General features: G+C 41.2%; 1 protein-coding gene across 2 annotated transcripts; it reads right to left on the bottom strand.

Annotated features, from left to right (window-relative positions):
• Positions 1-2,897: 2,897 nt before the first annotated feature.
• hpgd (15-hydroxyprostaglandin dehydrogenase) lies at positions 2,898-23,895 on the bottom strand. 2 transcript variants are annotated; one of them, XM_044186162.1, is made up of 7 exons: positions 23,563-23,895; positions 22,443-22,566; positions 20,426-20,532; positions 16,158-16,254; positions 8,637-8,713; positions 8,411-8,513; positions 2,898-3,605 (listed from the first exon to the last, which is right to left on the bottom strand). In XM_044186162.1, the coding sequence occupies exons 1-7, from the start codon at positions 23,653-23,655 to the stop codon at positions 3,595-3,597; spliced, it is 612 nt and encodes a 203-aa protein (XP_044042097.1). In that variant the 5' UTR covers positions 23,656-23,895; the 3' UTR covers positions 2,898-3,594. The 2 variants fall into 2 exon arrangements, with proteins under 2 accessions (XP_044042097.1, XP_044042088.1); XM_044186153.1 differs by having other exon boundaries at positions 8,350-8,513; positions 23,563-23,893.
• Positions 23,896-25,132: the final 1,237 nt, after the last annotated feature.

Raw genomic sequence — 25,132 nt, 5'->3', positions numbered from 1 at the left:
TCCCATGTTCCTGCTCGACAACCCCTACTACAAATATTATTATTAATCATATTATTATTAGTCTTTATTATTATTATCATTAATTTAATTAAATTCAATTTTATTTGTATAGCGCCAATTCATAACAGAGGTTATCTCATTGCACTTTTCCTATAAAGCAGGTCTAGACCGTACTCTTTATAATATTATTTACAGAGACCCAACAAATCCCACCATGAGCAAGCATTTGGCTACAGTGGCAAGAAAAAAACTTCCTTTATCAGAGAGGAAAGTCTTAAGCCTACTCTTTAATGTGGAGATGGTCTGCCTCCCGAACCCAAATTGGTATCTGATTCCACAGGAGAGGAGCTTGATAACTGAAGGCTCTGGCTCCCATTCTACTTTTGGAGACTCAAGTAACCCTGCATTCTGGGAGCACAGTGTTCTAGTTGGGTAATATGGTATTATGAGCTCTTTAAGATATGATGGTGCCTGACCATTAAGAGCTTTGTAGGTGAGGAGAAGGATTTAAAATTCTATTCTGGATTTTACAGGGAGTCAGTGCAGAGAAGCTAATATTGGAGAAATATGATCTCTTTTCCTACTTCTTGTCAGTACACATACTGCAGCATTCTGGATCAACTGGAGAGCCTTAAGGGACTTATTCAGGCAGCCAGATAATAAGGAATTGCAATAGTCCAACCTAGAAGTAACAAATGCACTGACTAGTTTTTCGGCATCATTTTGAGTCAGTATGTGCCTGATTTTTGCAATGTTTGGTAGGTGAATGAAGACAGTCCTTGAAGTTTGTTTCATTAGGGAGTCAAAGGATAAATCCTGATCAAAGATAACTCTGTGGTTCCTTACGGTGGTGCTGGAGGCCAGGGCAATACCATCTAGAGTAACTATATCTTTAGATAATGTGTCTCAGAGGTGTTTGGGGCCAAGTACAATAACTTCAGTTTTGTCAGAGTTTAACATCAAAAAATTTCAGGTCATCCAGGTCTTTATGTCCTTAAGGCATGCTTGAAGTTTAGCTAACTGGTTAGTTTCATCTGGCTTGATCAATAGATATAATTGGGTATCATCCGCAAAACAATGAATGTTTATAGAGTGTTTCCTAATAATATTTCCTAAAGGAAGCATATATAGGGTAAATAGAATCGGTCCAAGCACAGAACCTTGTGGAACTCTGTGACTAACTTTGGCGTGCACGGAGGACTCACCGTTAACATGTACAAACATTATTATTCCTATCATTATTATTCCTATTATTATTTTATTAACATTAATATTACCACTACCATTACATTATTATTATTTAAAAAGTCTACGTGGAATTTGCATTGTGCTACTGTCTGCAGTAATCCAAATCAGGATTTGCTGGAATCACTTTCTGCTTGTTTTGTCTTTTTAAAATCTAAACACTGGAGTTACCAGGCAAAACAGTACAAAAGTACATTAGAGAGAGCACACAACTTTTAGAGAAGAGATAATTTGAATGGACACTGCTGAAGCTAGGCCATGCCTACTGATTTTGCCACCTCTTATGCAAGCAATTTAGTGCACTGCAATAGTGCCCTGAGCATTTTAAATTAAAAATTACGAGTCCTCTCTTATTGCTATAATGCCCTGTAGGCTTCCTTCCATATGCAAGTATTGGCGCTTTCTTCTATATACATCTGATTCTTGGAAAGATGTAGATAGAAAGAGATGTCTCAGTCATTGACAATACTCTGGGTAAACATTTTTCAGTTATAGTAAACAGTTATCTTCAGCTCTCTTGGTTTTCACATGCTTTTTCACTCAGAATGCTTTGATCAAACTAAGATTATATGGAATTGTAAATAATGTTTTAGCCTCAGCATGGCAATAGTCCTTGAATAAAAAAAATCACCAGTATGTTGTTTTATTCCCACCATCACTTTTATATTGTAATGTGTGATGAATTGCAGGGCTGGATATTTAGAGTACGTCCACATTAAACCAGTAATTTGTAAACGCATCTTTTTCTGTCCATCTCAGCCCTCTGTCCAGACTAAAACTGTGTTTTTCTCCCCCCAAAATGGAGTTTTTCCAGAATCACCTCCATGGAGTGTAAGCCAGCTTGGTGTTTCAGTGTGTACAGGGTAATCAGAGCTTTTGAAAAGCAATGATGTAAGTCAGCCCAGTGAGGGTCTGGGGTTGTATGGCAGTAAAGTTAAGAAGACAACCTTCAGTCACCTCTAACGTTCTCTGTGATCGTTCATTCACAAATGACAACACCTGGCCCATCAGGCACAAACACGTGATCCCAGTGAACATGTACTCAGCGGGTGCTCTTACACATAACCACAGTATATACGTATTCATTTGCATTCCTGTCTGAATGAGAAGTGTAAATATATGTATAAATATGCCCATGCATATGATTCTCCTTAATACATCCATGACTTTTTCTGTCACGCCCCCTTTCAGAAGCTGAAAAAAGTTCATGCCCTCCCACCCCAGCAAAAGTGTTTTTCATTTTTATCTATCATTAACAATACAGGCAATTAAAATAAACAAATGATTCAGTTTAGCAAAATAGCCTTGCTAGCATCAGAGCACTTATGTTTGTTTATGTCATCACATGAATTATAATGATGCTTCAGGTCTGCAGTGGGGAACCACTGAGGTGAGCTTTGTCGAACTGGTCAACCAATGGTTGTTTTGAGTGGAAGTGAACACAAACAGAAGGGGTCAGCTTTCTTTTGTTGTTTCATGATATAGCGCCCAAGCTACAACGCTCAGACTGCAGCTCGCACTTGCGTTTATTTAAGACACCTGAACTGATCTTGCGTAGCTCTAAGCATGTGCGTTTGTGTGCTTGTGTGGACCATGTTTGTGCCGTTAATCTTGTTATAAAATACCAATAAATAAGTCCCATATCTCCCATATCAAACTACCTACCAGAATTGTTTTTAATTTTTACACAAATCATATTAACCAGTTATAATACATATATATAATATAATATATATAATATACCATATTATCAGTTATAATAACACTGTTTAGCTGAAGCTGCATAATCAGTCGTATTTCAGGTGACTGTCAATTGTTTCCTGTAACACATAGAAACCTAATTGAAAAAGATCAGATCTATAAGTATAATAATGGATTGCCAAAGGTTTATCTCTTAGTTAGCAGATATTTCTAATTTTGATAATTATGATCATAATTATCATATTATTAACATAATTAATAAAATCAGGCCGACAGTATATATTGACAGTGAATGGAACTATTATTTGGATGGCATTCGTTTGTTAATTTGGACAGGTGTATATACATAATCAGGCATTGTTCAGGTCAGTTTTTCCAGTAGAATCCAAATGATGCTCTGACGCAGTTCTGATTTTAAGTCCAGCAGCAGCCAGATATGACTGTCCTGAACCAGTTTCTCATGTGTGGCAGTTAGACAGGATAAAGCACTGCATTGTTCTCCTCAGCAGCAGCTTGGAGTCCAGTATGTCAAGGCTCAAGCAGACATGGGTTCATAGGTGTGGAAGTGGATTCCCTTGGAGCAGGTGATCTTCATCACCGCTCCGTTCAGACTGGTGTCCACGATCAACCTCATCATGCCCTCTGCTATCAATGACGGCCTGCAGATAAACACAGAGAGGAAAAGGGGCATAAGATGAGATAACATATGGAAAAGAGAGGAGCGCGCACACACACACACACACACTCACACACACACACGCACATATACACTCTTAGAAAGAGACTTCAGTAATTAGTTATGTATGTCCTATGTATTTCCTGTGACTCCCATCCTAAAAATACAACAACAAGAGACAGTGTGTGCGTGTGTGAACAGGAAGTCATCTGGCCTCAACTTCCTCTGACACTAAATGCTTCCCTCCTGCTACTTGTCTCTGAGCTGCACAATTTGAACTTTTAAAGAATGCTTCTCCAGAGCCATAAATAAACATAGTTTGGTCACTTCAGTATGGAGCATTAACAGTTTTGATCGATGCTCTTTACTAACTGTAATGAACTCCCATAGTCAAGTGACGGGGGGCCTTGGGACATATTTCATCTGATTCTTTCATTGCTGTCCAGTGTATGTGTAGCACAAGAGCATTTATATCTACTTTAGTTCAGTCCCACTCTGAACGGCTACAAATAAATACATGTCAAGTTTCCTGAAAGATAAAGTATCATTCAGCTGCCGACTCTGGCCCACTTGTGTGAAATCAGAATGTAATCAGAACAGAAGGTCAGAAAGAAGCTGAGTGTCTTCAAGACCACACATTTTTAACTGTAGTTTTTTAGAAAAAGCCAAATCAGTTCACAAACACAGAAAATCACCAAATCTGACATCTTAATTATAAAGAACAATTTGTTAGCACATTAGTAGATACAGCTCAACAGTTTGAACGTCCTCTGGCTGACACACATTTGTTGACCAGTTACTTTGCCCAGTAACTGCAAGTACTAGTGAGATATTAATCCATCTAATTATTCTTATTACTATATTCTTACAAAACCAGAGCACATGTGGTGAATGTGTAGTTTCTATACTGTTGTGTCATCCAATGAACTGAGGTTTACTATTTCTACACATTCTCATTTGCCCATGAGGGAACCAAACATCCATCCATCCATCCATCTTCTTCCGCTTATCCGGGGCCGGGTCGCGGGGGCAGCAGTCTAAGCAGGGACTCCCAGACTTCCTTCGCCCCAGACACTTCCTCCAGCTCCTCCGGGGGGATCCCGAGGCGTTCCCAGGCCAGCCGAGAGACATAGTCCCTCCAGCGTGTCCTGGGTCTTCCCCGGGGCCGCCTCCCGGTGGGACATGCCCAGAACACCTCCCGAGGGAGGCGTCCAGGAGGCATCCGGATCAGATGCCCTAGCCACCTCAGCTGGCTCCTCTCGACGTGGAGGAGCAGCGGCTCTACTCCGAGCTCCCCCCGTGTGACTGAGCTCCTCACCCTATCTCTAAGGGAGCGCCCAGCCACTCGGCGGAGGAAGCCCATTTCGGCCGCTTGTATCCGCGATCTTGTCCTTTTCGGTCACTACCCAAAGCTCATGACCATAGGTGAGGGCAGGAGCGTAGATTGACCGGTAAATCGAGAGCTTTGTCTTTCGACTCAGCTCCTTCTTTACCACAACGGTCCGATACAGCGCCCGCATCACTGCAGACGCTGCACCGATCCGCCTGTCAATCTCACGCTCCATCCGTCCCTCACTCGTGAACAAGACCCCGAGATACTTAAACTCCTCCACTTGGGGCAAGGACTCCCCACCCACGCGAAGAGAGCAAACCACCTTTTTCCGGTCAAGAACCATGGCCTCAGATTTGGAAGAGCTGATTCTCATCCCAGCTGCTTCACACTCGGCTGCAAACCGTCCCAGTGCATGCTGCAGGTCCTGGTTTGAAGAAGCCATCAGAACGACATCATCTGCAAACAGCAGAGATGAGATCCTGTGGTTCCCAAACCGGACACCCTCCGGCCCCTGACTGCGCCTAGAAATTCTGTCCATATAAATTATGAACAGAACCGGTGACAAAGGGCAGCCCTGGCGGAGTCCAACATGCACCGGGAACAGGTCTGACTTACTGCCGGCAATGCGAACACAGCTCCTGCTCCGGTTATACAGGGACCGGACAGCCCTTAGCAAAGGGCCCCGGACCCCATACTCCCAGAGCACTCCCCACAAAGCGCCCGGGGCACACGGTCGAATGCCTTCTCCAGATCCACAAAGCACATGTGGACTGGTTGGGCAAACTCCCATGAACCCTCGAGCACCCGATGGAGAGTATAGTGCTGGTCCAGTGTTCCACGACCGGGACGAAAACCACTCTGCTCCTCCTGAATCCGAGGTTCGACTATCGGACGAATTCTCCTCTCCAGTACCCTGGAATAGACCTTACCGGGAGGCTGAGAAGTGTGATCCCTCTGTGATTGGAACACACCCTCCGGTCCCCTTCTTATACAGAGGGACCACCACCCCGGTCTGCCAGTCCAGAGGCACTGTCCCAGATCGCCACGCGATGTTGCAGAGACGTGTCAGCCAAGACAGTCCCACAACATCCAGAGACTTAAGATACTCAGGGCCGGATCTCATCCACCCCGAAGCCTTGCCACCAAGGAGCTTGCCAACAACCTCAGTGACTTCGGCCAGGGTGATGGATGAGTCCGCCTCGGGGTCCCCAGCCTCCGCTTCCTCTTCGGAAGACGTGACAGCGGGATTGAGGAGATCCTCAAAGTATTCCTTCCACCGTCCGACAACATCCCCAGTCGAGGTCAACAGCTCTCCACCCGCACCGCATAAGGTGTTGGTGAAGCACTGCTTCCCCCTCCTGAGCCGTCGGACAGTTTGCCAGAATTTCTTTGAGGCCGACCGATAGTCCTCCTCCATGGCCTCTCGAACCTCTCCCAGTCCTGAGTTTTTGCCTCTGTGACCGCACGGGCTGCAGCACGCTTAGCCTGCCGGTACCTGTCAGCTGCCTCGGGAGTCCCACGAGCCAACAAGGCCCGATAGGACTCCTTCTTCAGCCTGACGGCATCCCTTACTTCCGGCGCCCACCACCGTGTTCGGGATTGCCGCCGCGACAGGCACCAGAAACCTTGCGACCACAGCTACGAGCCGCCGCATCGACAATGGAGGTGGAAAACATGGTCCACTCGGACTCAATGTCCCCAACCTCCCCCGGGATCTGGGAGAAGCTCTCCCGGAGGTGTGAGTTGTAGACCCTGCTGACAGAGGGCTCCGCCAGACGCTCCCAGCAGACCCTCACGATACGCTTGGGCCTGCCAAGTCTGTCCGGCTTCCTCCCCGCCAGCGGATCCAACTCACCACCAGGTGGTGATCGGTTGACAGCTCCGCCCCTCTCTTCACCCGAGTGTCCAAGACACGCGGCGGAGGAGTCAGATGATACGACAACAAAGTCGATCATCGACCTCCGCCTAGGTGTCCTGGTGCCACGCGCACTGATGGACACCCTTGTGCTTGAACATGGTGTTAGTTATGGACAAACTGTAACTAGCACAGAAGTCCAACAACTGAACACCGCTCGGGTTCAGATCAGGGGCCATTCCTTCCGATTACCCCTCTCCAGGTGTCACTGTCGCTGCCCACGTGGGCGTTGAAGTCCCCAGTAGAACAACGGAGTCCCGGGTGGTGCACCGTCTAGTACCCCTCCCAGGGACTCCAAGAAGGCCTGGTACTCTGCACTGCTGTTCGGCCCGTGAGGCCGCCACAACAGTGAGAGACCTGTCCCCACCCGGAGGCGGAGGGACGCGACCCTCTCGCTCACTGGGGTAAACTCCAACACGTGACGGCTGAGCTGTGGGGCTATGAGCAGGCCCACACCAGCCCGCCGCCTCTCCCCGCCGGGCAACGCCAGAGAAATGGAGCGTCCAGCCCTCTCGAGGAGACGGGTTCCAGAGCCCAGGCTGTGCGTGGAGGCGAGGCCGAGTATATCTAGCCGGTAACGCTCAACCTCCCGCACAAGCTCAGGCTCCTTCCCCAGCGAAGTGACATTCCATGTCCCTAGAGCCAGTTTCTGTGTCCGGAGATCTGGTCGCCGGCCCCTGCCTTCGACTGCCGCCCAGATCTCTCTGCACCGGCCCCTTACGGATCCTCCCTGCGGGTGGTGGGTCCACGGGAGGACGGCCCCACGCCGCTCCTTCGGGCTGTGCCCGGCCGGGCCCCCATGGGGCCCGGCCACCAGGCGCTCGCCGTCGGGCACCCACCCCAGGCCTGGCTCCAGGGTGGGGCCCCGGTAGCGCCAATCCGGGCGACGTAACTGGCCTTGATTTTAAATAATCCATAAGGGTCTTCTGAACCGCTCTTGGTCTGACCCGTCACCCTGGACCTGTTTGCCATGGGTGACCCTACCAGGGGCGTACAGCCCCAGGCAACATAGCTCCCAGGGTCATTCGGGTACTCAAACCCCTCCACCACGTTAAGGTGGCGGTTCAAGGAGGGGGAACCAAACATTTATCAGTTTAATGTATACGTTGTATTATCAATCAGCTGTTTTTCAATTGCAGTCCCCTGGCAGCTGGAGATGATCTGTCCCACTTCCCCACCATCAACACTCCACACTTGGCGACCCAATGCCAAACTTGATCATGTTTAATCAATAACAAGATTGGCAAGACTGTAAATTACTTAATACTCTAAGACAATTCACACATTTGTTGTCTCAGTAAAAAATATGAATAAATTATGTGTACATTAATGCTCAGAAACGCTGCAGGAAACTAGTATTCATTTACGTACCTCACCAATAAATTCACAGTGTGAAACTGATCTCAGCTAAAAGGATCTGACTGACAAAGGAGAATTTAAATTGAGTAAACCACCAGTGACACGTGTGCGTTAACGTACTGTAAAACTCCGAACTTGCTCATGCTGCGTTTGAAATCATCCTTGAACTTGACAAACTTGCCCATGTTGTCCTCATGTTCCACTGAGTGCAGCAGAGGAGTGTCAACGAAGGCCGGACACAGGACGTTGATACGAACACCGTAGTTGCCCTGAGAAGACGCATCCTGCAAGAACATTTAGAATGAGCTGCTGAGCTTTGAGTTCCCTGGAGGACATCCCATTCTAGAAAAGCTAAAGACAACCTTTTATACTGTCATATTTACTGTGTGTGTGTGTTTTTGTCCTACCGCCATAGCTCTAGTGAAGCCAATGACTCCATGTTTAGTAGCAGTGTAGACAGGCTGATGAGGAGAATGCAGGAAGGCTGAATTATAAAGACGAAGAGGAGACAAGAGAACAAACATGTTACCAACAGCAATGCAGAACAACAAACAATCAGTAACCCTATTTTCATGAATGAGCAGAATTCAACTTGGTGTCACATACACTAGTGTGTTTTCATTATGAGCTTCTCTGCATTTATTGTGAGTTTTAAACATGCAGGCGATGTAAGTAGAATAATAGGGACACAAGGGACACATCAGGGCTGTTCCCAAACACAGTTGCATCTGCTCAAAACAGCAACTTCTCATTTTGGGGTAGGATCACTTGATCCAGGTTTAGTGAGACAAGGCTCAACTCATATGTCTAACAGCAGCACCATAATGTCTTAATCTACAGTTTTTATTTTCCAATAATGAGGAGAAACAGCCCCCAATGTTTCTCTTTTATTAAATTCTCTTAAAGTGATGCACAGTGCTTTAAAATAAACAATTTGTTGCTAAGATGATCTTATTTTTGTATTTTTTAATATATTTCTCTCCTTTCAAATAACCATCTCCCTTATGTTACATTGCAACTCTCAATAAAACCTAGAAACCTACTTTACATACATTATATTTCATTTCAATCACTGTCTTGTCAGTGTTTTCTTGACTTCAAATCACACTCCTCTCTCTCTGGCTCATTAATATAGCTCTATGGCGGGTTATGGCAATCACCCGCTAGATGACGAGATGGCCAATTTGGCCTCTGTGGTGAGATTTCAGGATTTGTTCCTATTCCTATTCCTCAGAATCTTCCACAACAGTGTTGAGTTTTTGCCATGGAAGGAAATCCAAATCAGAGTCAGCACATTCAGTGGAATCACTTTCTGTTTTTTGCCTGTTTTGTCTTTTTAAAATCTAAACACTGGAGTTACCAGGCAAAACAGTACAAAAGTACATTAGAGAGAGCACACAACTTTTAGAGAAGAGATCATTTGAATGGACACTGTTGAAGCTAGGCCATGCCTACTGATTTTGCCACCTCTTATGCACTGCAAAAGTGCCACACACCTTTGGCCCTGAGCATTTTAAATTAAAAATTACGAGTCCTCTCTTATTGCTTTAATGCCCTGTAGGCTTCCTTCCATATGCCTGTATTGGCGCTTTCTTCTATATACAACTGATTCTTGGAAAGATGTAGATAGAAAGAGACGTCCACATTAAACCAGTAATTTGTAAATGCATCTTTTTCTGTCCATCTCAGCCCTCTGTCCAGACTAAAACTGTGTTTTTCTCCCCCCAAAATGGAGCTTTTCCAGAATCACCTCCATGGAGTGTAAGCCAGCTTGGTGTTTCAGTGTGTACAGGGTAATCAGAGCTTTTGAAAAGCAATGATGTAAGTCAGCCCAGTGAGGGTCTGGGGCTGTATGGCAGTAAAGTTAAGAAGACAACATTCAGTCACCTCTAACTTTCTCTGAAATTCACAGCAGTGAACTATGGCAATCACCCGCTAGATGACGAGATGGCCAATTTGGCCTCTGTGGTGAGTTTTCAGGATTTTGGAAAATGTTCCTATTCCTATTCCTCAGAATTTTCCACAACAGTTTATGGGTCTAGTTCCTTCAGGACAAATATGAAAAAAAAAGTGTCAGGAAAGGTTGTGAGATCTAAGAGTGTAGAGGTTGCTTAGACTTTACTACTCCTGTTTCAAGGCTCCATGCAAACACATGGAGCTGAAATATTGGGCCAAATCCAAAGAAAAAGAAAAAAAGTGACAGAAATAGTGGAAACCTAATTACAGGAACACCGAGGAGTAACATATGCTACTATGATGGACAGAGTTGTAAACAAAAATTTGCAAGCAGCTTCCTAATTTTAAAATTTGTAACCACAAATTGCACCTACAGTTGCAACGTGCTGTTAAGGACCCTGCTTACAAGTTTCAAGAGATGAACAATTTCACAGCTGATGTAATAAAAGCAAAACAAACAATATAAACTCAATCAGTCTCAGATGGTCTGAACCTACATCCATAAGAGTCTGATAATGGACATCATTCAAAACACATACACACAAACACATGCATTTACCAGCACGCACAGACACAGACATACATTCTTTCCCCCAAAGCAATATGCTTGGAGTATGCTTGACCATGTTTGGACAAGTCTGTGTTTGTTATGGGAATGGCAAGTACGCACGCATGCATGCACGCACGCACGCGCGCGCACACACACACACACACTGATGTTATCACAAGTAAGTGAAAAATGATTACCATATGTCTGCTGTTACTGGAGGCTGAACTGTTCTAGATCTACAAGATGATGTGTCCGACTACATGAACCAAGAACATCTTCTGGAATCTCTAAAAGTAACACTATATAATACAGCCTGCAATTTGACAATAAACAATGACATCCTGCGGTACCTATTAATAATAATGATGTATACTTACGGTATAATGTTTTTCTCAATTGTTATGTGCTACCAAAACATACTCTATTAATGGAGTGCAAGTGCAATAAAAACAAATGCTTTTGCCCTTTTCTCATGGCACACACTCCAGGGATCTATTATGCATATGTCTTCTACTTAATTGTATGATTTGGAATAAGAACAAGTCGAGAAATGAGTCTATACTTTGGGTCTATAATTCTGCTCCTAGCAGGCATTTTCGCCCAGCACTGCAAAATGTCTGTGCTAATGTCTCCGTATTTGATATTGTTTCATTTTCTTTACCACCAAGTTGCTATTATAAGTATGCCATTGTGTGTCTGCCATTTAGAGCTAGGTAGGTAGCACACAGCGGGTTTATCAGAGCTGCAGAGCTAACAGTGGCAGTGAGACTGTTAATCAAATTCTCTGTGGGTTTGTCACTATCAACAATGTCTTTCACATTAGTCGTCTGAATGTTAATATAAAAAATAACGATTAGTGCCAGATTGTGACCAGAATTTCAGCTAATATTGCCTTTATCTTTTCATCTGTCAGGCAGTGTCAAAAAATACTTTAAAATGTTCACTTTTTTATTCATCTTCATGTTATGGCATGTTTACCTTCTGGGTAGATTGTAAATCAAAATCAAAAAGGAAGTGATAGTCTAATGGCGTTCACTGAGGACAAGAAAGGAGAGGGTCGCTGCAATGTCAATGCCATTGATGGATGCAACTGCCATAGACTGAATATTTCTGTCTACTACACAGTCTGGTGAAGACAACTGCAATAGCCTCTGTCTGTCTCCTATATTATATTATATATCTCCTATATGTTTCCTTGTAGATTTTGTGCTTCAGTCAGTTGCATGAATTTGATCTTATTTCTCTTTGTTTATGGTTGGGCAGGCTCCAGGTCAAACATTAAAAGGCAGCAGTCTAGGATAGAATATGCAGAAGGCTAGCTAACAGAAAGTCTATTCATGCAGCATTGACTGTGGGTCCACAGCTGCTCAGAAACATGAACTGTGGTCTGTGGTGCTATATCTTAAGATCTGCCTTGACTAGCATGACCGAAGACTGATGAGGGTTTCGCCTTGATTTCCTGAGTGGCATAGAGTTCACATGATCTTTAAGAATAAGGGAAGATTACATTTATATCCACCGTCTCATAATCATCTTAATAAGCTACACTTAACTTGACAGTACATGCACTATTACTTATTACTTATATTATTACATTGTATTATTATGCTGTACATACTTAAATCCACTTTGTACTTTACACTTATTTTAATTTTATACTTATATCCACTTTGTACTTAATTTATCTTGCCTGTATTATAGTGTATTATGTTTTGATTTGCTTAGAACTTCTATTCCTGTGTGCACTGACGTGATAGTGAGCAGCTGTAACAAAAGAGTTTCCCCTCGGGGTTCAATAAAGTATTTCTGATTCTGATTCTGATTCACTAAGAACAGCTTCCACACACAAACATGACAAAAACTATACTGAATGGACATTTTTACTAGGGCTACCACACGATAGAACAGTAGCAGCACCATCAGCTGCTTCTTGGAGGATCCTTGACCCCGAAACAAAAAAAGCAAGAAAAAGGATAAATGATATTGGTGGGAAAAAGTTTTCAGAGGAGATAAATTTGGATCCTAGACAAATAGTCACAGCAGTATAATGAGGTTTTGTGTCTAACCAACCAGTAACAAACTAACAGATCACTTATCTACTCCTCTAGTATGTGTGGTTGATTAAATTAAGAACAGCATGTTTTCTTTTCATGTGGAGAGAAATCCAGTGACATTTCCAGTATTCCTACTATCTAATAACTACAACAGTCACATCAAAAGGTCATGTGGTCTTAAAAGTAGTGGTAATCTCTTTATGATAGTATGTATACAAAATGTAGTTTGGTGCCTTCTCAGAGCGACTTAGTTCCTGCAGGGTTTTTGTTTGAGTTTTGATAAAGATTACAACTTTTACAGACTTTGGGAAAAACTGGCCCATCAGGACAGTATAAAACCATAAAAGAGCAGGAATTACCTTGTAAAACGTGTGTGTGTGTGTGTGTGTGTGTGTGTGTGTGTGTGTGTGTGTGGAGAGCAAAACACAGATGAAGAGAATTTTTTGGAGGAGCGTGAGCTTTTCCATGACGGAGTGCAGAAAGTTCCAGATCCAGTAGTTTCAGTTATAGGATGTCTTCCAACCTGTCTTGGTTGCTTTTTGTCTCATGTGTTTCCCACATAACACACACTCAAGGAAGCTTGGCTTCCAGAGACTTTGAGAAATTCATCATCCGTGACATTTTGACATAAATAAATCCCTGTGTGCTCTGTCTTTCAGGAAGAAGAATGTTTGGGGAGTAGTGAGTTTAATCGAGCCATGTGCTTCCAACTAGAACTGAAGTGTCACTAAATTTTCAGTGTCTGTGCAATACATTTGTAAGATATGAATGTCTGCAGAAATTAAATTAATGACTGACTCATATTCATTGCTCTATAATTTAAGGCAAATGAATGGCTACAATGCTGCAAGGTCCCAGATCTTGACTCAGAGGGAAATTAAAGCACATTTTCCTTCCCACCATCCAACAGGGTCAGTCCTCAGGATCAGTCTATGTACAGTCATGTTTTTCTTCATTGTTGTGAGCACATTGTAGTCCACGTAGTCTTTGTACTCACTACTGTCGTTATGTTTTGTGCACTCAAACAACATATGTGCACACACCACTGCGCGCACCCTGACTAGTTTAATCAGACACTTTTTTTACACAGCTGTGAATGAAAATGTTGTGAACTGCAAATGTGTGTAGGAAGGCTGTTCACTACTGTGGCAACACCACAAATGCGTTTAAACACATAACAAAAAATTAGACCCCGACACAGAGACAGAGTTCACTGGCAGAGTCTTTACAGAGAGGCTCAGGCAAGAAATACCCAGGCATATAGTAGTGAAATTAATATTTTAGTGATATTGGATCTTCAGCATTATGTTACATTTTCAGTAATTGTAATTGGTCATCATTAGCTATTCCTTTAGCAGACTTATTAAATATGGCAGACTATATTCAGACATTCAATTAGTCTAAAATATTCATCCCATTGAAACTTGTTGTCTAAATGAATTTAATTGAATTAATTGAAAAACATAATATACCTCAAATCTGAAATATGAAAAGGGCTGACTATAACCTTTTTGCCTCATGAATCATGACACACTGCTCTCCCCTACATGAAAGTACAAAAACTGCTTTTAATAATAAAACCTTTTGTGTGTCCAGAGGGAGCTGTGTGAAGTCTGACAAATGTCCTCAAGTGATGTCATTTAAGCACCGGACGAACCTCACCAACCCCAACCACAAAATCCAAGATGACTACTTATGACTTCAGAGAAAAATGGAATGCAGCGTAACACACCCAAATCTCCGACCAAACTGTCGGTGGTCGAGTTGCATTGTGGGAAATGCAGGTGCCAGGTTTTAACAAGGAAAAATATGTGGAATAAAAAAGACGATATCGCTGGTTCTGCTGCATTGATTTTGAAAGAAAACTGTGCATTGTGAGTCTGACAATGTTATAAGTGTGCAATGATAAATCGGTGGGGTAGTCAATTACAAAAATTCACATACATGAAAAACAGGATGCAAAAGTATTGTCACAAATATCTGATTACTGTAATCTCCTGTTGCTCTGTTCTCATTCTCTATTTTAGCCAATGAAAGCTGAAAACAGACTTCAAGGAATGGATTTCAGGGTCAAATCCAGACAACATGAGCATGGTGTTGAACGTGTGGTTCACTTATGGATGCAAGAGGAAAAAAAGAGAAAAATAACTAATGTAAATACATGTCACTTTAAAAAATATATGTCTTCAAGTACTGAAAATATGATGCAAATACATTTTTTTTTTTTCAAATTTTATCACCTAATGGCATTTGAAAAAAAATGGTTCTCTGATTGAATATGTATTCAGTGAATGCTACAGCCACTGTAAAAATCATTGCTTCTGTACAAAGTAGTGCACATATTCTGTGTACAGCTACTAAATCAGTGAAAGTCAGTCAATTTGTCACTTTCACAGTGCCTCTCCTTTAAATCCACATAAATTAGTCCAGGTGCACTAATATCTCCTGCTCTTTGGCAAACTGGTTTCCATTCAAAAAAGTACCACCACAAACACTTAACAAAACATATGTATATATGTGTATATGTATGTGTATGTAGTATGTATGTAAGTATGTATGTATGGGTGTGTTTGTGTGAATATGTATATTAACCTACCTTATAACCTTAATGTAAAAATAATGCCTAAGTTACAATGGGAAGTATTTTTTGTTTTTGTTTTGTTTTGTTTTGAATTGAATTATTTATATATATATTTTTCTTTTTTTTAATTCTCTACTCTAATTTGTTGTAGTTTTGAGCTGGTGACATTGTTATTCTGTTCCTTTATTTGTGTGTATGTATCCCTTTGGCCTTGTGTAATAATAAAAGAAAAGAAAAAAAACATTTAACAAAATACAGCCCTAAGTTGGTGATTAAGTTGCCCATCAATTCTGTTGTATTAATAACCAATATCATATACTTTATATCAGTGTAGATCATGTGCTCTTACTGTAGTTGTAGCACTGTAACTGTGCTGTCATGCTTTTGGTGCAAGAGACAATCGAAATAGTTTATGTGATTGAAGTTTGATTTATTACTGAATTTCTTTAGGCGTTCCTGATCCATGCTCTCACCATTAACAAACCATTACTTAGTTGGTTTGTTTGACTTTTTAAACTTTTCTAAATTGTTACTAAATTATTCTGAAAATAAGACTTTGATTTTCAAATACTTTTGGTTCCCATGTTTTATATTAATCAGAACAATTCATTAATTAATCAATCAATTAATCAGGACAATGTTTATATCATCAGCTTGTGAGTAAAATCTGTGTTGAAGTGTCAAACAAGGTTGATCATTATAATAAATTCATAATAAAATATATTGTCTTTAGCAGTTGAATAAATATGTGCATGCACATGTGTGTGTTAGTGTGCGTGTATGTTACCTGCCATAGAGGATACATTGATAATGGTGCCTCCTTCCTTGCCATACTCTTTACTCATGTGTTCCAGTGCCAAGTAGGTCCCTTTAATTACAGAGGTCTATAAAGATAAAGAGAAAACATGGAGTGGAAATCTTCACAAAAAGCAAGTGCAGCTCAGCTTAAGTACGACGTGAAACTGAAAGTAAAGAATGTGTGAACCGACTCATAAGTAAAGGTATTTATAATTTTTTTTACTATAGATTTTACTAAAAGCCTAATGCTGTATATGCTATATGCAGTGTCATAGTGAAATGCACATGTACATTGGGAGGCTGGACATGTTTTTCCACTGCTGGAGGCTGAGCTGCATGCTGGGATTATACTTTGCAGGAATGCAGTTGTAGGGCCTGGGGTGTTTTAGGGACATTGAGGCCTCCATTACATGATATTTTAGTATTATGGTTACACCTTATGACTTTCTTACCTTTTTGTTTATTTAATATACCACAAAGACCATATACTACATATCCTACATTCCTATGACCTGACCTACATTCAGTAGGAAAGGACAACAATGGCTCAATTGGCACAAAGTGATTTTGTCACTGATTATGTATAGCCATTGATGAAGTACCACATACTTGTATACTTGCATACTTTTAGATCAGAGGATTGGAGACTACGACTGAAACCTTTTCTACGATGGAACACTCCTGGACGAATGAGGGACTACACCGTCATCAGAGGGTTGTGTTTCCAGGAATTTTTGTAATGTTGTGAAACTGATGAATAGGTTTAAGTCAGTCTATATTTGTATCAAGTTTTATCATTCTTGAAACAGGAAAACAGAAAATCCAGTTGCCTTTGACTTACTTCTATCATACAGTATAACCTGGATGACTGACAATCTTCAGACAGAAATAACACTAAAATTCAAAATGCAAAATTGGAACTTCAATCAATTGCAATCACTCTCAGCACTAATCTAAATCTACATTAGTATTGTTTTCTGATGGTGTCAAAAGATGGTTTATATCAGTAATACAACAGTAAACAATAGTAAAACAGGCCCATTATTCAATCACGATCAATTGAGAAAAACACAAGATTAACATTTTCCAAGTAGAAGGCCACATGGAAATAGTCCAGTCTTCTATGATATGCAAATCTGCAAGTGCAACCACTATATATGTCTGGTTATATTTCCAAAACTATTAGAATCACAGTATGTCAAAATATGATTGTGCCTAGCAGAAGCCTCATCATTTCAGTTGTGCATTTATTATGTATGTTGCACAGGTCGGAAAATTCCAGGTTAATCTGGAAAAATCTAATCCCTTTTTTGCTTATTTATTTCATACCTACTGAATTTGTTTCTACAGTGATGTTTGAGGTGGCTGTTTTATTGTATGTTTAGTTGCGGCACACCATTCACTTTAACTATGACGGGTTTGCATGACAAATTTAGTTCATTTTGCCATAGATACTGGTGACCTATCTCGCAATGTTAACGAAAGTGAAAAACAATTTATTTATTCCCCCTGTTATTCGGATATGCTCCAAAATTTAATCAGTTCTTCCTTGGCCCATGCCACACCCTTCCACCAAGTTTCATGAAAATCGGGCCAGTAGTTTTTCAGTAATCCTGCTGACAGATAAACAAACAAACTGCACCGAAAACATAACTTCTTTGGCGGAGGTAATAAGACAAAGTCTATAAATGTAAGTGTAAGCCTCCCCTGTCTCCCTTCACTTCCTTTCTTAGTCATATCTCTCACAAGTGGAGGTCACAGATAAAACAATGGGATGCTTTGGATTTAGAACATCTTGTCAAAAGACTGCAGTTGAAAATTAGCTTGCTGGCTAACACTTTATCTGTGTTGTCCTTATGAACTAATTGGCCTGGCAACGACATACAGTACATACATACACTGGCTGACAATGGGTCCTACATCTACCATTTCTGTCTTAATCTGCATAAAACAACTACTAATCCTGGCCCACTTGTCTTCCTGCTGTTTCAGCTTTTATTAATTGTGTTGTCTGAGGTGGTTCTGACAAAACAACTGATGATTCAGTTGTCAGAACTTTTTTCAAGTCTCACATAGTACATATACTGAGGGCTACCAGGTCATCAACCTGTGTGTTGTGACCTGTGATTTGGAAATTTTCACAGTTAACTATACTATTTCAGCACATTGTACCGCAGGCAAGAAACCTGGGTGTTATCAATCACTCTGATCCAACTTTGCAGTTGCATGTAAGGAATTTATCATCTAAGGAACACTACAAAGGTCAGACCTTTTCTTTCTCGTCAAGATACAGAGGAGCTTGGTCATGCATTTATTATTTATTACAAGTAAGATTGACCACTGAAATGTATCCAAATAGATCTTTAGTAATTTAAGCAATTATTATTTTGTTTGCATAGTTTGCAGGCAGGCAGGCATGCTTTCTTTCAGTAGGCAGATGAGACAGGGAGCTTAAGCTAACAGCCAGGTAAACAGGTACACTCCCTGAGGGGATGTGGTCTTGAGGGTCAGTGAGAGCCTCATACAAAGTAGATACTGGTACATGTGCAAACAGTCCTTCCTCCTACATATGCAATCTCATTCCCAGGTTGTCCGATGTTTTATCAAGCCCCTTGGTGTCTCATACAGACGCACAAGGTACCCTTCAGTGTCTGTATGAGACTCACTGGGCTTTCAGTGAACTCCAATCTAAAACAAACCAATAACAGAGGAACTGCTCTGGCCATTCATTTACTCTAATATTAACCTGACCACTGCGCTATAGAACGCTGTGAGGATCAGTCCCATTGGAGAACCGAAGACCTGCAAACCAGAAGTATTTTCCTCACTGTTAATTCCCATGTTAAAGTTTTCTTTCAATGATATCCTCCACACAAAAACATAGGCGTTTATGGCATGAAATACTCCCTGATCCAGGTGAAAACTTTTTTCTCTTCCCATTGGTGTGATATAATGTGGAAGCTGTAAACTATGGGGTGTTAGACTCTTGTTTTGGCTAAAATATCTTAAATAAACCTTAAATAAACATTTTACTTTTTCTTAACATAGATTATCTAGATGCAGTGTAATTGCTAGTTTGGCTATATTTAGTAGATATACCTTTTTTCGATCACATTTACAACCCTACTTTTCAAACTGGAATAACTACCAACCCAAAACCCAATTTCAAGAATACTTGCTAAAATACCTGCAATAAACCAAGATCTTTAGTTTGTCTTAACATAGATGAAGTGTAATTACTAGTTTGGCTGTAGTAATAATTGATATATTTTAGATATATCTTTTTACGACCCTATTTACAACACTACTTTGGAAACTGGAAAAACTACAAGTGTGGTGCTCATTTGTATCAAGATGTATGGCGGACCTGCAACTGTCCATATATATCTATTATTATGTATCTCTCCCTTCCCCCTCCCCCTCTCTCTCTCTCTCTCTCTCTCTCTCTCTCTCTATATATATATATATATATATATATATATATATATATATATATATATATATATATATATATATGCATATACACACACACACACACACAGGTAAAGTGAAAGGTAAAGTCCAGTTTGATAACCCCTTCTTACGAAAGGTGATTTCATAATTAAATATCCTCAGCCACATATTCTTGAAAATATAAATTTAAATGAGCAACTTCACATTTTACAATCACAGGCTATACAACGCCTTTTTTAACAGCGATAGTGGATTTGGATCGTTTGGATTCAGGTTATGGCCGACCGGCAGAAATTTGAAATGGAATAAAGCCCACTGACGGCAGACAGCCCAAAATAAGAGTCGAATGTGCCAAGCCCACTCACAATTCCCTACATATGCATAGCAGCGTCCATAGCAACCACCATAGCAATGATCTGAGACCTGAGAAAATCTTTGTAATAACAAACAAAACTAAAGATCATATACATTCACTGAATGAAGATTATGAGAATAAAATGCACATTTCTCGCTAGAAATGTTATCAAACTATCTTAAAATACTGCATTTTCCACTGAGAATAAAAGGAATGTCAACCATTTTGGTTTTCACAAAAGAAACTTGGCAGTCACAAGATGTGACGTCGGTATTTGACAACCTGGGAATGAGAACGGGTTGGCAATACCGAAGTTGAGGGCCTAAGGATAGAGGGTGTTGTATGTTGTACAGATTGAAAAGCTCACAAATCACTAATTTGTGATGTATTATTTTGGGCTATATGAATAAAACTGACTTGACCTGAAAGTCTTCATCTCGTCATCTTACCAGGTTGACTTGTATGGTCTTCTCCCAGTTCTTTTCATTGTTGATGCCGGCATTGTTGATAACGATGTCCAGACGACCAAACTGGTCTATCGTGCTCTGGAATGCGTCTATTCCACAGAAACAAAAAGCCATCAGTGAATGACTTATGACAGTGACACAGGCTCTCATAAGAATTGAAATGCTGAAATGAATGTTTTACATTCATTAAGACTGTGTGATGATCATTGTGGAAAGAGGGACACAAGGAGAGGTAGAGTTGGCACATAGTGTCTACCATGACAGAAAGTCAGCCTCATTACTACCATCATGAAAGCACACTGTCTATACATGTACAGGTGTCATTAACTCAATTACAGTGTACTCTGGTCCACTGAGCCACTCCTTCTCCTTCATCCACAGCTGATACTCCAAACACACTGCACTGGCATTATCTGCTGTCTGATTCTGATTCTGATTCTGTCTGTATAATCTGTCTGATGAGGAGGCATCACAGGATCAGACATTATCTCAAACATACAAATCTATCTGCACAGTTGTTTTTTTTCATCTTTAGTATAGGTGCTTATTTATTTATTTTTCTTAGAATGTTAGAGGACTAAATAAACCAATTGCATCATATACATTTGGAGAAGACAAGCTCAATTCTTTATGAATGTGTGTGTTTTTCTCTGCTCTCTAAACAATGGAGGAATCCCTTCACTGTAGAGTTTAAGCCCACATGTTTTGTTTCCTTATGTTGCCAAACTGACATTAGACATGTTGGGTGAATATTCACAGACAGACAATGTGAATGAGGGGAAATATATTGTGCTCTCACACAATGAGCCACCAGCAGGTTGTTTATCTCCCTATGTGATCAGACAGACATGGTTGGATAAACAGCTGAAGGGAGAAACCCGAGGTAGCAAATCCTACATGTGTCATCACCTGCTGCATTCCACACTTACGAAACAAACATACCTGCCTTTAACAAACTAATCTGCCGGACATACGCACACACATACATGTGCACATATTAGTCACACACACTGAAGACGCATACACAAAAACTATATGCAGAGACATGCACTGTTAACAATTGCACACACTGTGCATGCTTGCAGAGATGAACGCACACACACACACACACACACACACACACACACACACACACTGTCATGAGCTCCGTGCAGGCTTACACTGTGTCCACATCAACAGCAGTACTATCACACAGTTAGGAGGAACACCAAACAGCATTCCACAGCCGTTTGCCTGCAGGGATTTACTTTTTCAATGTCAGACAATGAAACCTTGTTCCTCTCTCTCAGTGTCTCTCTCTCTAAGACACACTTATTCACTTACACACACTTTAATTCTCTGCTTCTTCTCTTTCTCACCAGACACGCCCACACTCACACACATACAAGCACAGCAGCACTGACAGATCTGCAGAAAAGCAGAAGGTAAGTGAAGAGCAGAGCAGTAAGAATGCATGCACTCAAAATTGAAATACAGTAAAATAAATGATCATGTGACTACAAAGCAAGACTAGACAAGTTTAGTTTTAGCTGGACCACGAGTGCAGCCTGTTGATAAGATACACCTGAGTGACCAGAACTTGCTGTTTTCGTAAATGTCACAGATAGTTGTTGTCTGTTTGACTGAGCTTGCTGGTCTTTCACACTCACTGAATGCAGCTGTCAACTTAGACAAACGTTTCTAATGCCTGCCAAAAATAGTCCCTAGGTCACTTCCTCATTCATTACGAGGAGGTTTAAAAGTGAGTAGGCAAAGTACAACCTTATCTGAACAGTCATATTCTGCAAGCTACATAAGGAGTCATAATAATTGGGTATTACATTATGCAACAAACTGGATGTGTTTATGAAAACTATATGATAAAGTTTTCATATTGTGTTACTCAACAAGTAGTAAGTGATGTGAAAGGCGTTGGTGTCGGTTGTTATCTCTCCTCTAGTACAGTCCTATAGTATAGTATCTATACTATACTATAGGACTATACTATATATAGTATTACCTCTGAGTGCATCTCCATTGGACACATCACACGGAATAAAGGTGCAGTTTTCCTCTCCAAACTCGGCATCCAGCTGTGCCTTGCACTCTTCACCACAGGTCTTGTTCAGGTCAACCACGGCCACCTGAACAAAAGTGAGTTGGACTATTTAAATTCACACACACAGAAAGACTGCAGAGCTGGAGGGAGGTAAAGTTTGCATCCATCTCTGCAGAACCTAGTACTAAATAAAAAGAAACGATACTTTGGTTACAGTGTACTGCTTACTTCTTATCATTTTACTGTATTAGACCTGTAGTTTGACAAGTGTGGCTGTGAACAGCTCAGTCAGTAGCACACTGCTCAGATAGGGAACAAAAATACTAGACTGATGACATGTTCCTCTAAGTGCTGTACTGTAGTTCGCCGCGTTTCACAGGGTGTGAAGGAAGTTCTCCGAAACTAATTTACCTCTTTCAAAAGCCTTTTCCCTTTCTTGCCTTTGATATATGTTTTTCCTTTCATTGTCTAATTGCTAGTTTAAAAAACAATGCCACTTGTCTCATCTCAAAACATTATCAAAACACAGTGTATTTATACTATTCTTTGTAGACTAATTTACTGTAAGACAAGTTAACACTGGCCCTATTTCAACATGTGTTTTGACCTCAAAAAGCTTTAAATGCTTTAAAACAAATGTGATAAAGCAGTAAAGATAAAATGTTTCCCATAAGTTTAAGTTAAAACAATCATATTAAAGTACTTCAGAAGAAAAAGCAGTGTTAGTGTAAAGTCAATCCATTCAAGGTGAATCAATAAAACCAAAGAAGACAGTTCCAGTCCACTGAGAGGCATTCTCATGACGTCAAAGCAGTGAGGTCAAAACAGGTTGTGTTTGAGCAGTGGAGATAACAGTCAAGTCAGCTGTACAAGAGTTTGAGCTGTTAATGCACATTTGGATCAGAGAACGTATTGGAAGTAACTTAAACAAAAAAGCAAAAGGAGTAAAGTTAAAGCACTTTGAGCATTTTTAATGAAGACAGTTGTGATAAAATAATTACCAAAGCAGTAAAACTTAAGTTGAAAACGTAAAGTTATGAAGCTAAAGCAATAAAATTACGGCAGACTGAGCAGTACTGACCTTGGCTGAGCTCTGCAGTAGTGACTGGACCACAGCTCTCCCAATGCCCTGAGCCCCCCCGGTCACCAGAGCCACCTTCCCATTTAGAGACATGATCCCAGCGCAGCAGCAAAACCCCCGACACTTCGCCTTCCTCCTTCTGTCTCTCACACTTTACGTTTCCTCTGCTTTTTCTCTCTCTTCTTCTTTCTATGTCTCACCGAGTTTTCTTCTCTGTCTTCTTTTTCTGTCCTCTGTGTGTTTATGCACCTATCTGCTCTCTGTAACACAATCATAGGCTCTCTCACCCTTGTGTGTGTTTTCACTCTTTTGGCTGGGCTGTTTTCCCTCCCTTCTTCCCCCCCCCTCTCTCTCTCAGCTTATCAGTCTATGCAAACATTGCATGTGTGTCAGAGAGAGAGAGAGAGAGAGAGAGAGAGAGAGAGAGAGAGAGAGAGAGAGAGAGAGAGACAGTCAAAGTCTAAGTAAACTCCGTAGGATAATAATTACAGGTTTTATCCAGCTTGTTGTACCTGCCCTCCTACCTCCCCCTACTTCCTTTACACCTCCTCCTCCTTTTTCTACACTCTTTTGCTCCTCTTACTACTGTTTCATGTCTACACCTGAGCCCTTGACACATGTCACTGTTTGTATAAGAATCTGAAAAGAATTTCTTGACAAAACGAAAGAAAACTTGGACAGCTGTCAATCTCACATCTCCTTTTAACCACATTCATGTTAGCTTATTGTGTGTCTTCTGTGTAACTGCTGTTACACAACAGCAACGCTGTTCGGTGATACATTACAACAAGGTTCAGGTCACTGCATGTTTATTATCACATTGTGCTGAAATGAATGGAAACCAATGGCTGCTGTAAAAATACTGGTTTGGTCCTCTAAGTAAAGCATGCAAGACCACAATGACATCCAGTAACTTCTGTGTAGTGATGTTTTCCTTGTTTCCTTGCTTCCTAAAAAAAGTGCAAGTTTTTGTATACAAATAAACACCACTTTATACATTTATACTTTGCAGAATATCAGATTTGGATTCAGGAACATCCCTACCCTTTCTTCCCTCATCCTCATCATTCCTCCATTCTTGATCAAGAATCTGGAGGTGTCATCTTTCAGGTTTCTGGGATGTCACAGGACCTGACCAGACCAACAGGCTCCACTGATAAAAAGCTCCAGCAGAGGATGTACTTCCTGTGCCAGGTGGGGAAGTTCAACCTGCCCCAGCAGCTGTTGATCTATCATGTAATGTATCGCAGTGTGGGTTAGACTGGCCACCAAACAGGCCAAGAATGTATTGCAACAGACGGTAAGAACTGTAGAAGAGTTGTGCCCTCTCTCCTGGACTTGTACACCTTGTGACTCAGGGAACGAACAGACAAAATCATTACAGACCCCTCACATCCCCTCTCCCTTCTTGTACACACTACAGAGCACTGTCTGACAAAACAACCAGACAAGATCAGCTTTCCATAAGGTTCCTTGATTTCAGATAGAGGCAGACAAAAGCAGGCTTCTCACTGTTTGAAAACGCCATCTCTTGCTGACTTTTTATTGTTTGCAGCTGATTTGTTTTAAA

Source organism: Siniperca chuatsi, linkage group LG3, assembly GCF_020085105.1.
Source record: "Siniperca chuatsi isolate FFG_IHB_CAS linkage group LG3, ASM2008510v1, whole genome shotgun sequence".
NCBI classification, from domain to species: Eukaryota; Metazoa; Chordata; class Actinopteri; order Centrarchiformes; family Sinipercidae; genus Siniperca; species Siniperca chuatsi.
Note: the sequence above shows the minus strand (reverse complement) of the source record. Positions and strands in the feature narration are given on the sequence as shown.

Excerpts from the sequence above, each read along its gene's own strand:
- hpgd (XM_044186153.1), bottom strand. The coding sequence starts at position 23,655 with ATGTCTCTAAATGGGAAGGTGGCTCTGGTGACCGGGGGGGCTCAGGGC. Across the intron at positions 22,567-23,562 it reads TACTGCAGAGCTCAGCCAAG|GTGGCCGTGGTTGACCTGAA; the intron begins GTCAGTACTGCT and ends ACTTTTGTTCAG. Across the intron at positions 8,714-16,157 it reads CAATGTATCCTCTATGGCAG|CCTTCCTGCATTCTCCTCAT; the intron begins GTAACATACACG and ends TTTATAATTCAG.